The following is a 15,313-nucleotide window of genomic DNA, read 5'->3' as shown; positions in this document are numbered from 1 at the left end:
AGATGCATCCAGGCGGGGGGTGGGGGGGTGGGGGGGGAACAAGGTGGATCAGAAAGCTTGGAGCATGAGAGACACGGTGCGGGCGGGGTGGGGGGTGGGCAGAGAAAGCAAAGACAGTCATCGGGAGGTGGGGATGACAAAAGTCGGAAGAGCTGGCATAAAAATGTACTCAAAGACCAAACAGAAGCGAAGTCTGAGCCGAAGAAAGACCCAAATTTGCAGACGGAACAGGCTGAACCCATTTCAGGAACTACCAACAAAAGGAAAACAACAAGGGTAGGAAAAAAAAAAAAACAACTCCCACCAGCTTCAAATCAGAAAAAGAAAAAAAAAAAAACCTGGTTCCCTATATTGGAACCAGCACCAGGTTGGCCTTGGATTTTGTCTTCAGGGCTATGTGTAATAGCGCATTTTGGAAGGCAGTAGAACAATGCCTCTATATAGAATTTTGAAAAACAAAAACAAAAAAAACCATGGTCCTCAAAAATTTTATCTCCCTCAAATTCCCTGTTGAAGGTAAAGGCAAACTGGGGGGATGTTTTGAGCTGCCCGTGTTCAAGAGCAGATACAATTAAAAAAAAAAAAAACAATAAAATAAATTTAATTTTAAACAATGCAGGCTTCTAGAATGTGGCCGTCAGGGCCTGAAGGGACCGCCAGGCCCCCGGCCCCTGGCCCCCCGAGGCCAAGCGGTGGTGCAGGGTGGCCCTGTGCGTCTTCCCTCACCCGCACCTTCTGCTCCGTCCCGTTGTGCAATGTCAGGAAGTGTGTGAGAGCCACATCCTTCGCCGGGGCGGCTCAGACGGAATCTCTGCTTCACTGGGTGACCACTCAGAACAATAATAGCTGCCACCCTCTTCCTGAACTTAATAACAATGGCTCAACCGTTTACCCTCCGGGACACTTGTGACGAACAGCTTTTAGAAAGTTGTTTTGTTTTCTGTCTCCAAAAGCCACACTGCCCCAAGCGACAGGACAACTACCACCGGCCACTGTCAGGGACCAGGAACTGAGTCATGAGCCTCTCACCCGGGCGGCTTGAGCCACTGGGCTTTTCTTCTACACGGGCAAAGAAGACCCAAAGAGTCTCCGAGGCAGACAGTTTCACTCGCGCTCCGCCGAAACTCGCACGCAGCCTTGTGCGGGCTCCTGCCTGAAACACTCCGTCTCCTGGACACGGTCTCAACCAGGAGAAAAAGGCAGGAAGTTCACGGCGAATACTGACGTGCCGGGGACCACGGTGCACAGCTTTTATTTTCTGCTTTGTTCTTCTTGGTAGGAAGGATGTCAGAAAGAGAGCAAGGGTTGAGGGGTGGTAGGAATCCGGCCGAAGGGCCCTGTTGACGTGGACTGGGGCGCTGGCTTCGGGGCAGCCATTTCTGTGACGTGCCTGGAGCGTCCGGCCTCCCCGTGCTCGCGCTCAGGCTGGCCCACCGGCTCTGCTCCTACTGCTTCCAACGGGTCCTTGATCTCGCAGGGAGGAGGGCCGTTTCGGAAAGGCACAGAAGCCTAACAGCTCTTTCTGCAGTCAGACCCTCAGAGGAGGGTCACATCCCCTTCCAAGTCAGAAAAGGAGTCTACAAGAAACCCAACTCTGAGCGTGGCAGACTCAGGCCTGACGGGTGGAGCTGACCTGCCTTCCTCTGGCCTCACACCAGGCTCAGAGCACTACTCACCCCCGAGGACCAGAAGGTTCTCGGGATCGGGGGGGGCCAGAGAGCTGCTGACCCACCCCCGCCCCCGCCACAATTCTGTGGGCTCCTGAGGTAACCGAGGCACAGAAATCCACAGAACAAGGGGCAGAGCTGAGAGAGACTGAGCACCGGGACATCTGCCCCCTTCCCGCCACCCCCAGGCACTACCGCCTAGAACCTTCTAGAATACTGCCCTCCACCCTCACCCACGTCTACTCCTCCATCTTCCCTCCTTCCTTTTTCTCTTCTCGTTCATTTCTCTCTCCCTCTTTCCTCTCTCTCCGTAGTCTCCCTCCCCCTCCGTCCATCCCCTCGTCCTCCATTCTCCTTCCCTCCGTCCCCTGAGCAGCAGGTAGGAATGACTTATGTTGGCGAGCAGATGCAGTTGTTTCGTTCGACGCCTGTTCCTTCCCAGTGAAGACAGACAGCAGTGGCAGAGGCGGGGGCTCCCCCACGCCAGCCACTCACCCGGGTGGGTGTTTTACACGTTGTAGGCTTTCCTGCCTTCGTTCCAGGTTGATTAACCGCAAGGGCCAGATGCCATTGATGGTCAGACGCCACTGACAACTGTGGGAAGGAAAAGGGCCTCTCTCCCTGAGAGGTTACACTGCCCGGCCTCTGCATCCTCCTCGGGTGGAGTCCACCCTTCCCAGGGGTCCAACACCCAGTCAGGTCCGGACACACTTTCTGGGGTGGAGGCCCGGGTGTGAGTTCCACCTTCTGTAGTCCTCAGCTACCTTCATGCTCACGACGGGGGAGTGGAATGAAGTTACAGCCTTCCCTCCCCTGATTTTCTGGAAGTCTGAGAAAGGTGGAAAGAGAGCAAGGTCCTAGAGCGTGAGGATCGCTCCTCTTCCTGACCCAAATGGGGCGGTCATGTGCCACGATGCACAGGCCCACCACCTGAGGTCCCTCTGCAAAGAACAGAGGTGGGGTGGCCCCTTGGTTTTGTCCAAAAAGACAGAAGCCCCAGTGAGAAGAGCAGAGGGAACTAAAGTAAGAAAGCGAGTCGAGCCTTGGGTGCTTCACTTGGCCACGTTTTTCAGGCTGGATTCTTACTTTACGAGCCTCACATTCTGGTGGTACGAAGCAGGCTCAGGTGTAAGGAATGAGTTATTTAGAAACTGTGGCTCGGCTCAGAAAAGAGTATGAGGTTTTGCCTCGACATGAAAAGAGGAACCAGGGTTAAAATAAGCAGCAAGGGGTCAGGACTGAGACCCGGTAGATCTGATTTCGTCTCCTTGCACACACGCCTCAACGTGCTCCTCAGGAGCCAACTACTCTTGTGATCGCAGGAAAGTGTCTCGTTTTTACAGGAAGGTGTTGTGTTTTTACAGGAAGGTGTATCCTCTGGGGCGGAAACTTTCGCAGGCCGCCCGGGCCCCATAGATCCCTGCACCCTGGTTACCTGCTGTGGGCCACCCAGTGCTGGGGTCGGGAGCCCCCCAGTCCAGCAGGGCCCCAGCTCTTCTAGGAAGCCTGCCCGCCCATGGCCCTGGCTGAGTGTGGCCTCAGGTCACCAGCTCTGTGCCCACGCTCTGACTGTGGCCCGGGGCGGGGGGGGGGGGGGGCAGCTGCTCAGACACCTGGTTGACACGCCAGCCTGTGGCCCCTGAGTGGCCCCGGCAGAGAAAGCTGTTGGTGGTTGAGCCCCCCAGATCCCCTCTGGGGACCGGTAACTGAGAAGGACACCTGTCTCTGGGACAAGAGCAGACGGGCAGAGGACAGCTGAGGCGTGGCAGGGCCCGCCCCAGTGCAGGGCCCCCTGCCCCCTGGTCCCAGGCCAGGCCTTCTCCCTCACGGGCCGCCCACTCCATATAGGGCTTAGCCAAAGTGAGTCTCCATTGTTTGACACCCCCAAAGCCTGACGAGGCCCCAGATCCTGAAACCGCTGCGGGACAGGCAGCAACTCCCAGGAAGGCACATGGCCACGACCACAAGGGTACGGAGGTGAGAGGGGGACATGCCAGACGCGGTCGGTGCATGTTTGTGGGCCGTGGGTACAGCCACGTGTACAAGAAGCCACAGAGTCATGTCTTTTCCAGCTTAAGGCCTAGTCATACTTGAAGTCATCTTCACTTTGAAGGAATAGAAGAAACCACAAGGGGAAAACAGATCAAAAGCATTGACCAACTTTTAACTTAAGAGAGTTGAGACTCCTTTCAGCAAACCACCTATCAAGGATGCCAGCCCGGCCAGGAAAGCTCACACCGTCCTAGACTCACAAAACACTGTGGGGGCCGCGGACGCCCACTGCCTGCCCCACACAGGCCTCCCCTCGGGAGAGACCACCGTGCCCACGATAAGCAGCTGCCAAGGACCTGAAAGGACAGTCTGATACCAGGGGTGCTGCCACTTATCCCCGGTGACCCGGCCAAGATGTGCGAGGGCCCCAGACACGCTAGAAACATTCAAATGGATATTCTTTAGATCCCCGTGCAGACACACATGGGGAAGGATGAAGAAGCCCAAAGGAACTCAGCCTGACCTCTACTGGGTGTGGTAATTCCAAATGAGCCCACAGTGGGATCTCCCACAAGCCCCTGCATCACAGAGCCCCAGCTGCTGGAGAAGGCAGCTTCGAGAGCCCCCGGGCTGGTTCAAGCACCCTCTCTGGGTCTCACTCTCTGACCGAGTGGCTCACTGAAGTGATTCCTTTGACCCCCATCATCTTCCCAGAGGTGTTCTACGCCACACACCTTCTCCCACTTGACACATTTCCAGCGACCGGTGCCCCCGGCACCGGCCTGTTGTCCTGCCCTCAACGGCATCCTAGCTCTGGACAAAATGCATCCTTCCCTTCACGTTTTGGAATCAGTGATCATGCCCCACCTTCCCTCCGCTTTTACTTTCTTTTCCGCTAAACCCCACAGACCCTGTCGCTGCTCCTCCACGACACGGTGTCCTGACCCTGGTCTACCCTTCCTCTCTGCTGCCCACGTGGGTGCATGCCATTTGTTGGTGCCTCTTACCACGGTCATGACTCCTCTGCCCCTCCTGAGGACACCTCCTTTGTTCTGACTACCCGCCCTGCTCTCTTAAGGCAGCCAGATAAAAATAGCTCCCCTGGCCTCCACACCACTTAGTTGGCATGCATGGTGGTCACACAGAGCCCGCGGTGTTTGTCATGCAAACTATGTGGGGGGGTGGGCTTTCGAGACTTGGACTTGGAAAGACTTGCTGCAGCTGATTCTTTGTTAACGTTTAATGGCAAGTTTTACACACTTGGCCTCTAGACGGTGCCACCAGGTGCCATGAGCATCAGCCTTTGGCAGAACAGGCGTCTACAAATGGAAAGGTACTGTTTTGTGCTAACCCGTTGGGCGATCATCTAGTCCCCCAGAAAAAAACTGGTCTGCTCTCCTGTAAGTTCACCTTCTCTCCTTCCCGGCCCACGGACCCTCACTCAGCTGAGCTCACTGAAGAAAATAATCAACAAGCTACAGTCCCTTTCCATTGCCTCTGGGCATCCTTCCCAATGGAGTGGGGTCACAGCTTACCCGCCAAGCAACCCCCACCCCCAGACTGCTGGGGAGAAAGAGGCTCAGCCAGGCCCTCACGTCCAGGCTGTTTGGGGCACAAGCTTTCTTTCCTCTCTTCTTCAACTCTGTCACTTTCTCTGCCAACACCGGCTCCACTCAGGGTCAGATGTCCAGGTTGATAAAGGGCTTACCTGGACAGTGAATTTATCATCTTCATTGGGCAGGATCCTGTACGTGTAAACACAATTCCGGTACCTGAAATAGACCAAAGGCTTCGTTAGAACCCATGCAAAGGAATTCATTTCTCTGGGAACTGAAAAGACAGGAATTCCATGGCTCGAGGAACCCGGGCATGACGTCTCTGAACTTTGGAGCTGACCATTCTGAGGTGAAGATCGGCCTTGACATCAAGCAGTCCTGGACTGAGCCCCCTTCCCTCCGCCCCCCACCCTCCACTCAGGAAGCTCCAGGAAAAGGCGTGTGGGGTCTTCTGGGCATGATTTACATTGGCACTTGACAGCTACGTGGTCTGATTTAAAGGAATCCACCCTCAAGACATAACTTCATTACGAGAGTATTTAGCCCCTCCCGGGTGCCTGGCACTTCACTCCACATTTGTATGTGTTGTTTAACTAGATTTTATTTTATTATTATTATTTTTTAAGTAGGCTCCATGCTCAGCATGGAGCCCAATGTGGGTCTTGAACTCACGACCTTGAGATCAAGACCTGAGCTGAGATCAAGAGTCAGATGTTTCACTGACAGAGCCACCCAGGCGCCCCTGTTTAACTAGTATTTAAACTCATACACTAGTTTAAGGGCCCCTGGGTGGCGCAGTCCATTAAGCGTCTGCCTTCCGCTCCGGTCATGATCCCAGGGTCCTGGGATGGAGCCCCGCATCGGGCTCCCTGCTCGGCGGGGAGCCTGCTTCTCCCTCTCCCTCTGCTGCTCCCCCTGCTTGTGCTCTCCCTCTCTCTCTGCCCCTCCCCCCAGCTCAGGCTCACTCTCCCTCTCCAATAAATAAATAAATCTTTTTAAAAACTTAAAAGAAATAAAATTATACACCAGTTTAAACAATTTAAAACCATAAAGAAAGATAAAAGATGGAAAAGAAATGTCTCCTTTCTCCCCCTCCTGCTGAGCCCCGCTTCTCCGAGTTACCACTCCTTTTTGTAAATCATTCCAGAACTCTTAAATGTACAAACTTAAATATACACATCTTTTTAAATGCACATAATATCACAGTATATATGTTGTTCTGAAATTTGCTTTCCTCACCAAAAAACGTATCTTACAGGTCTTCCCAACTCACGTTCCACCACGTGGTTGTATGATCATTTATTTGACCGGCCTGCCGTGACAGATGGGTAGTTACTTTCAGCTTTTTACCCTCCTAAACGGTGCTGCAGTGTGCACCTCCATGCCTACACCTTGTGTGACTGGTAAAGGCACAGAGCCAGCCTCCCTGTCAGTACGACGGGGACCAGAACAACACCGGCCACCTGTCACTGCCTCCACTAAGTGAGTTAACGTAGGAAGAGCATTTACAGTAGGGCCTGGAACACGCTGGACACACTGCACGTGCTGACATTTACTAGTGGCCGTGGGGAGATCACCACCAGGAGAAGAACCGCAGGAGAGACGCAGGCTTTGTATTTTGAGAGAGACTGATGATCGCCTCCCAGCGAGGCTGTGTCACTTTTCTCTCCCACTAACCGGATATGTCTATTTCCCCACACCCTGCCAACAGGCTGCTATCAGACATTTTCATCTTTGCAAATCTGAGAGGTTAAAGAAAAATGAGTACTCACTTTAATCTGCCTTTCTTTATGAGAAAGGCTGACCGTGTTCCCATGTTTCACTATTCGTCTTTCTTTTTCTGCAAATTTCTTTTCATGTGTTTGGCTTACCTTTTTTTTTTTTTTTTTAATCTTTTGCTTATTTATCTGTAAGACTTTGATACATGCCACAATATATTTTGGAGTTTTGTTTTTTTGTTGTTGTTTTTTAAGATTTTTATTTATTTGACAGAGGGAGACACAGGGAGAGAGGGAACACAAGCAGGGGGAGCAGGAGAGAGGGAAGCAGGCTTCCCGCAGAGCAGGGAACCCGATGCGGGGCTCGATCCCAGGACCCCGGGATCTTAATGACTGAGCCACCCAGGCGCCCCTTGGAGTTACTTATTGTTGACGGTGCTCGTGGAATTTTTTTTCTTTTTAAGCTGTGTAGAGGTTTTACGATTTTACGTGGTCAAGTTTTACAATCTTTTTTTGGCTTGTGAGCCAATGGCTGTTTCAAGAAAGTTTTGGAGAAGTTTTGGGTAATTTCACTTCCACCCGGCTCTTCATTTCTCCCAGGGAAGTTTCTTTTTTCTGTCTTTCCCTCACCTCCGAACGCTCATCGCCCCCCACCCTGTCCTGCCTCCAGAGCCCGAGCTGATGCCACAACTGACTTATTTCAGAGCCTGCAAGGATGACTCTCTAGGCTGCTGTCACCTCAGCTCCCGGAGACGTCCCAGAACCGGGGACCCCGGCCCCACTGCCCCCCTCCCAGGCCCCTCCAGCCTCAGCCCCCTCTGCAGAGCCTGAGGGGTAGCCCCACCCTGCCAGGCTCTTATCTTTCACTGCTTGTTCTCGTGACACTTCCTCCCATAGATATGCAAATGAGACCGGGGCCCGAACAGTCTTATTTGGCTGAGGGCAGCTACTTTGTGTAAGCAGTTGAGCAGGCCCCAAACGGCAGCCTGTCCACAAAAAGAAGAGGGTCACCAGGAGAGGGGCAGAGACATTTGCACGGAACAGGAAGGCCCTTTCGTTCATCAAGTGTTGCACACCAGCCCTTCTGGCTTTTTAAAGAAGTTCCAGGAACCCTGAAACGCAGAAGCAGTTCCGTGTGACTCAAACAGATCAGAATTCAAAAGCGAGTACAAGGGGCGCCTTGGTGGCTCAGTCGTTAAGCGTCTGCCTTCGGCTCGGGTCATGGTCCCAGGGTCCTGCGATCGAGCCCCACATCGGGCTCCTGGCTCAGCGAGGAGCCTGCTTCTCCCTCTCCCTCTGCCTCTCCCCCTGCTCATGCTTTCTCTTCTCTCTCTCTCTATCTCTGTGTCTCAAATGAATAAATAAAATCCTTAAAAAAAATTTTTTTTAAAAACAAGCGAGTACAATAGGAAGAGAGGACACTCCCCCTTAGGGATATCTCAGCAGCGGGCGCACAGGGGGCCGGACTCGCCATCTCTGGAGCTGGGTCAGTTCACCTCTTTGAGGGAAAATGTACAAGGTCACCACCGCCACCCCCAGCCCACAGGAGATCAGCTGTTCCAGACCACATGCCAGGGAGGAATGGGGGCTCTGCAGGCAGGTGGAGGGGGGCACTCCCTGGCCTCCCCCAATCCTCGGCAGCTGTACCTCCCTCTGGTCCCAGATGCATAAACGTGTACACAGAGAACACGCGTATATATATCTACACACACGTGCGCACACACAGATCCATAACCTACATGTATACACACGGGCGCGCAATCTGACACGTGAAACGTGTCGTGAAGACTCCACAACGAAATCCTCTTTGACAGCAACTGCACTAGGATGTAATCCAGACAACGCGCTATGACCGTCTTGTCCAGCCCTTCAAAGCTCTTTGTGGGGATTTAGTAACCGTTTGGGGTGCTAACCCCTTAGGTCCTTGGCTGCTACTCTTTCCAGTGACTGGGGTGCATTTCAGGGCAACTGTGTCAGGAATAGCCCCACTGGAGACCCAGGTGGGGATGGTGCTGGGCCAGGTACGTGGGCCGCTGATCTACTCTCCAGTGAAATGGGGCTTAGAGCAAATGTCCCACGTGACTCTGAATTGCTGCCTGGTGACAGCAGGTGCCCACTCTGTCCTAAGTGGGAAGATGCTTCCCCTGGGCAGGGCATTTCCAGATCAATCCTAATATGGTTTGGAAGTTTTACTTGAATGCAAGAGGACAAGCCAGTGGAAGCAGAAAGCAACACCGTGGCATTTTTAATATCTCAGATAAATATTGCTATTTCTGCATGTCTACTCCCAGCCAAGTGAACACTGACAAGCATGCCCAGAAACACTGTCTACCATGGTGAGCCCCATGGGGGGTGGGGGTAGGATGGGACGGAGAAATCAAACTCTAAAATTCAAGAGCCTCATTAGCGTCTCTCTCTCACGCTGCCGATCAGCTTAGTGTGCTGTATAATTGTTTCTAAGCCCCTTTGTAATTTTTATTATCTATCAGTTCTGATTTCTAGTGTTATTTGTACGTTTTTTTTTTTTTTTTTTTTTATTTGAGAGAGAGAGAATGAGAGCCAGAGAGCACGAGAGGGAAGAGGGTCAGAGGGAGAAGCAGACTCCCCGCCGAGCACGGAGCCCGATGCGGGACTCGATCCCGGGACTCCAGGATCATGACCTGAGCCGAAGGCAGTCGCTCAACCAACTGAGCCACCCAGGCGCCCTGCACATTTTTTTTTTCTTGCTTAAATGTTGTAGACCTCTGGACAAGATGGTGTGGGCGGGAGAACAAGGGGTGGAAACCCTGCACTCAGAAAAGCCACTTGGACTGAGAGAGAGACAAGGGAAAATGTACGTCAGCCCTAGAAACCAAGGGTGTTCTCTATTCACCACCAAAACCTCAAAGAATCCAGCCAGAGAGAGTCAGAAAATGGATGAATTACAAGAGGCCATTAGTTCAGAAGAGAGAAGGTGAGAGGAGGCCATGTGGCCAAATGAAAGGTGGAGGGGAGGCAGCCAGAGTGCTGTTGGGGGTCTGCTGAGCGTCCTGCCCCAGCAGCTAGGGGCCCAGCACATTGGTCCTCGTATGAGACCCTGGCTCTTAGCCCCAACAGCTGGATCTCCGATCGGGGCTCCCACCCCCATCCCTGCTGGTCCTTTTACGTCTGGGAAGAGGATGTGGGCAGAAACCTACTCTGCTCTCCAAAAGAATCTGTTCCAACTTTTCCTGACAGTTCTTTGTCAGAAAAGAAAAATCACCAGACCTATGAAAACACCACACCACTCCAAGGAAGGGCATCATTTTTCTAAGGGCTCAAAGGTGTTACTTCCATGTTTCGCAGAATCACTGCACGAAGAATAAAAGACATTCTGGCGAAATTTGACTTGTGAACTCAGTCCACCATTGCATCTCCGGCACGGGAGAGATCGGTTGTTAAAGATTGAGCAGCGTGAGACAAGGAAAAGTGATCAGATGGGAAAACCCAGGAGTTCACGAGTCAGCAAGAAACACCACAAGAGAGGAGATAAACAGCAGCTCGTGTCCTGGAGAATGCTAACGAGGAAGAAAAACTCGAGAAAGTCAGTACAGAAAGAAAAGACAGGGAGGGAACGTGAGAAATAGAGAAGACAGATCTCTGTCCTCATACGTACATAAGGAGGGGTTTCTGAAAGCACAGATAATTTTTTAAATAAAAATAAAAAGCAAAACGGGGAATAAATCTAAGAGCTTACGACTTGAAAAGCAGAAAATTAAATGGCCAACCCTCTGGCAAATTGAACAAAGGAAAGAAAAAAATGCTTCCCCTTCTTCCTACCCTCCATCTAGACGGGCTCCATCCTTCTCCACCCGCCCTGTGTCTGGGGGATGGCCCCGGGTGGGCTGCCTCACCCAGGTCTGGCACAGACAAGAGTGAGAGGAGCACGGGAGGGGGACATTCGGTCCCCTGACCCCACCCTGCCTCCAGTAGAGGCTACAGCTTCAGTCGGAGGGCCTGGTGATAGCCTGGCCCCTGGCTCTTCAGGTGCGGGAATGGCTTCCCAAGGTTGCTAGCCCTAGGCTGAGTTGCCTTCCCTATGCCTGTCACCCCTATGGATTAGGCCATCCATTCCCTGCTGGGAGCCCAGCCAACACAGGAAGGAAACAAAATCAAAAAGAGAAAAAGAAGAAAGGACAGTAATAAAAGAGAAACCTGAAAATTACAAAAAACTAGGCATAATTGTGTGCCAGAAAATTTGAAAAGCTCAAAAAATGGGCTGTTTTCTGAAAAATGTAGATAACTTACTGAAAGTGAAACAAGAGATAGAAAACAAGAATCCATCAACACCAAAGAAGAAACTGAAGCAAATATTTGAAAATTATCTCTGGGGCGCCTGGCTGGCTTAGTCAGTGGAGCATGTAACTCTTGATCTCGGGGTTGTGAGTTAGAGGCCCATGTTGGGTGTGGAGATTACTTAAAAATTAAGTTTAAAAAATAAATAAATAAATAAATAAATAAAATAAAAATTATTTTGTGGCTCTGAGGAAAAGCACCTCTGCCAAACTTCTTTTAATGTTTCAAAAAAATCAGATAATGATGATGCCACATGAATGTCTCCATATTTTGTAATTTCCATGACTCTTCAACCATAACTTGACCAAATCATATAACTCAATGTCACCTATGAGCATATATACAAAAATCCTAAATAAAATTCAGAGTACAATAAAAAATTAACATAATCAAGAACAGTTCATTTTAATCGTGCAAAAATGGTTAATGTTAGGGAGTTTATAAAATTAAGCTATTATGCCAGGAAATGAAATGAGGGATAAACAACAGAATCATCTCAATAGATATTAAAAAGGCATTCGATAAAATTAAATACTTAGTCATTCAAGACTTTATAAAACTAGGAAAAGATGGGTCCTTGTTTGACATGACAAAGAGCAACAACTCACTTTCATCAAGCGCTAACTTCGTGTGGATATTGTATCAAGTCCTACCCAGTCAGTGTCATGTGTGACTCTCACAGAACTTCCTGAGGTAGATCTGTTCTCTTCCCAACATCCTCCACTGCAATGTTTGAGAACTACTGGCCAATGTAATAAACTATGAAATCTAAATCAGAGTTACAAGTATTTGGAAAGTAGACCACAAAATGATCCTAATTTATATATAACATGATTGCCTCTCAAGAAAATCCAAGAGAAGCAAATGGAAAACAATTTGAAATAAAGAGAAGTAAGTCAAGTGATAGAATAAAAGGTAAATGTATAAAACCTATAACTTCCCTGTATGTTATCAGTTACCACAAAAGGGTAACTGGAGGAGAAAAGGTATCATTTACAAAAGTAACAAAATTATAAAGTAATCAGAAGTAATCATAACAAGAAATAGGAAGGATCTATAGGAAGAAAAATGACAAGATTTTAAAGAGGGGAGGGTACACTTATCATTAAGACTAATACTAAAATGTTCTGGGGACGCCTGGGTAGCTCAGTCGGTTAAGCGTCTGCTTTCGGCTGATGTCATGACCCCAGGGTTCTAGGACTGAGTCCTGAATCAGCCTCCTTCAGCAGGGAGCGTGCTTCTCCCTCCACCTGCCACTCCCCCTGCTTGTGATCTCTCTCTCTCTCTCTCTCTCTCTGACAAATAAATAAAATCGTAAAAAAAAAAATACTAATACTAAAATATTCCTTTTCACAAGTTATGTTATAGATTTCCTGCAATTCGAACTGAAGTCCCAATTGTATTTTTTCCAACTTGGCAAAATTATTAGCTGGTTCACCTGGAGAATACTTGAAAACAACAGATATGAATACCCTAAAATAAAATAGTTTATAAAATTGTGGTGACGCATTTGGTGTAAGAAAACCAGACATACGTGGAGCAGGGTAAACAGGCAAGAAAGAGATATATAAGACTTAATGTACAGGGAAAGAGGCATCAGAAAAGGAGCAAATCATTCAATAAAAGTTTTTGAGAAAGATGATTGGTTACTGAAAAAAATACACATACACCTTTGTCTTACACCATCCACTGAATTAATTCCAGAAGGATTAAAGTGTTCAATGTAAAAAAAACCAACAAAACAAAACAGAAATAAAGCCCCCCAAACTTACCATTTCTCCATCTGTTTTTGCCAAGTAGCTTGCATGTGATATACACACCTGTTCGATCCAGCCACTGACACTACTACATAGGTATTCTTGGCCCTGGTTTTCAGATGAGGAAACCAAGGCCCCACAGAATCTGGAGGTTGGACAGGCACAGGCATCCTTAGCCTGAGTCCATCAAGTTCCACAGGCCCTGTCTTAACCCTCCCGCCTCTCCCTGGGGAAAAAAAGAAAAAAACAAAAACAGAATATCCATGTGCAGACGGACTCTCTACATTGAAAAGCAAAGGAGAAAAAAATAAAGGAAAAAGATTGATAGACTTCGTGAAAATTTACAATCTCTGACTGTCAAAGAAATCACAAAGTTTAAAGGCAAACCACAGTGAAAATATTTACAACAAAAGTGATCTAAGGGGGCGCCTGGGTGACTCAGTCGGTTAAGCGGCTGCCTTCGGCTCAGGTCACGGTCCCAGGGTCCTGGCATCGAGCCCCGCATCGGGCTCCCTGCTCGGCGGGAAGCCTGCTTCTCCCTCTCCCGCTCCCCCTGCTTGTGTTCCCTCTCTCGCTGTGTCTCTCTCTGTCAAATAAATAAATAAAATATTAAAAAAAAAAGTGATCTAAGGACTTCACGTAAATAGATAACAGAAAAACCTCACCTTCAAAAGAAAAATGGCAAAGAGAATGGACAGATCATTCACCAAAGAGGAATTATGAAGGTCAACAGTCCTATCAAACGAGTCTACTATAACTGCAATCAAGAAATGCAAAGAGAAAGGAACAGAAATTAAACCCCTTTCACCTTGCAACTTAATAATTTTTTTTTTAAGGGCAAATATTCAGAATAGGGAGCCTGGAATGAGGTGAGCACTCTCTTGTACAGCCGACTGACCGGAGAATAAATTGGAACAAAATTTCTGGAAAGCGATTTGTCATTCTGTATCAAGAGCCTGAAAAACTTTTCAATCCTTTGCTCCGGTAATTCCACCCCTGGGAATCTGTAACCAGAAATGTCACATTTCTGCACAAAGACCTTCATCACCATCATGTTTATAACAACAAAACACTACTGGTAACTCAAATGTCTGACAATACAAGAATCACTTCATAAATTGCGGCACATCATGTACTAGAATTCTGGCACCCGTTAAATATGATATTTAAGGGAAAAAAATTTTAACTAACCGGGAAATGTTAACGTGGCTAAAAAACACAGACCAAAATTACATGGTTATAGCGGTATACAGTACAGAGATTTAGCTATCTGTGGAGCAAGAGGAACAAAGAAAGAGTGAGAACATACACCTACAAATTAACAGTATTTATGTTGGCCTCTCAGCAATCGGGTGATTATTAATCTTCTTTACGCTTTGTCTTCTTTGTACATTATACTTAATACTGTATTAAGTTACTTGAAAGAACAGGGCAGTGCTTATCAGCAGATCTAGTTCTATGTGGGCCCCCGACGCCTGGCATGGCCTCACACGCCTCTCCTCTCTGGAGGCCAGGCTCCTGGCTGGCAAGCGAAGGGGCTGGATCAGCGCACCCTTTCGGAGCCAGCCCTGCCTGGGGTCATTTTTAGAGAGTAACTGAACCCAAACTGTTTGGGTGCTGGTACTTATTAACACGATGCTTTTCTAATTAATGGACAAAGGGGGTGTGACACGAGCATGGGAGAAGGAAAGGTCTGGTCCCCAGAACTGCGGGCTTGGCCTCCCCACTTCCCTCCGGCAAGGCCTGCTGCAGCGACCGGCACGGATCCCCACCCGTCCACATGCTGGGCTCCCTCCTCAGAGCCTTAGGGCTTCTGTCCCCTCAGTATCTTCCTCCTAAATGGGAACTAGTTCATCACTCTTAAGATGGCCGCCATTCCTTCTTGACTTTATCTTCCATCTACCTGGTGGTTCTTCCTGGTATCCGTGCCCCTAGAGCCCTCTCTCCCTCAGGCTTCCGGGGGCTCAACCCTGGCTCCAGCGGCCACTGGACACTCATGCACCATTCAAGTGCTCTTCCTGCCTTATCTCTTTGAGCACTTCCTCTGAGGAGGCCCCACATGACAGCTCACTGTCTCCCGGAGGCTCTTACAGGCCTCCAGGAAGTTCTCAAAGTGACAGTCTGCCCGAGTTCTCCTCTTTCCTTCTGCTGTGGAATTTTCTTCACACACAGGCCCGTACTCCCCTGCATCTGAGATGTAACTGCTCACTCTATAACTTGTACAAAATAATGGCCAGTGTTCTATGGCTGCTTACCACGTGCCTGGCCTTGGGTGGGTCACACGGGTTGACCACATTCTCTCGTTTTAC

General features: G+C 49.4%; 1 protein-coding gene across 1 annotated transcript in view; it reads right to left on the bottom strand.

Annotated features, from left to right (window-relative positions):
* INPP5D (inositol polyphosphate-5-phosphatase D) overlaps positions 1-15,313 on the bottom strand; it is a 113,197-nt gene that overhangs the window by 92,023 nt on the left and 5,861 nt on the right. Inside the window, exon 2 of the mRNA XM_027590307.2 lies at positions 5,368-5,431. Coding sequence (XP_027446108.1) covers positions 5,368-5,431 — 64 coding nt within the window. The remainder of the gene's footprint in view (positions 1-5,367; positions 5,432-15,313) is intronic.

This window comes from Zalophus californianus, chromosome 3, assembly GCF_009762305.2.
Source record: "Zalophus californianus isolate mZalCal1 chromosome 3, mZalCal1.pri.v2, whole genome shotgun sequence".
NCBI lineage: Eukaryota > Metazoa > Chordata > Mammalia > Carnivora > Otariidae > Zalophus > Zalophus californianus.
This window is presented reverse-complemented; position numbering and strand designations above follow the sequence as displayed.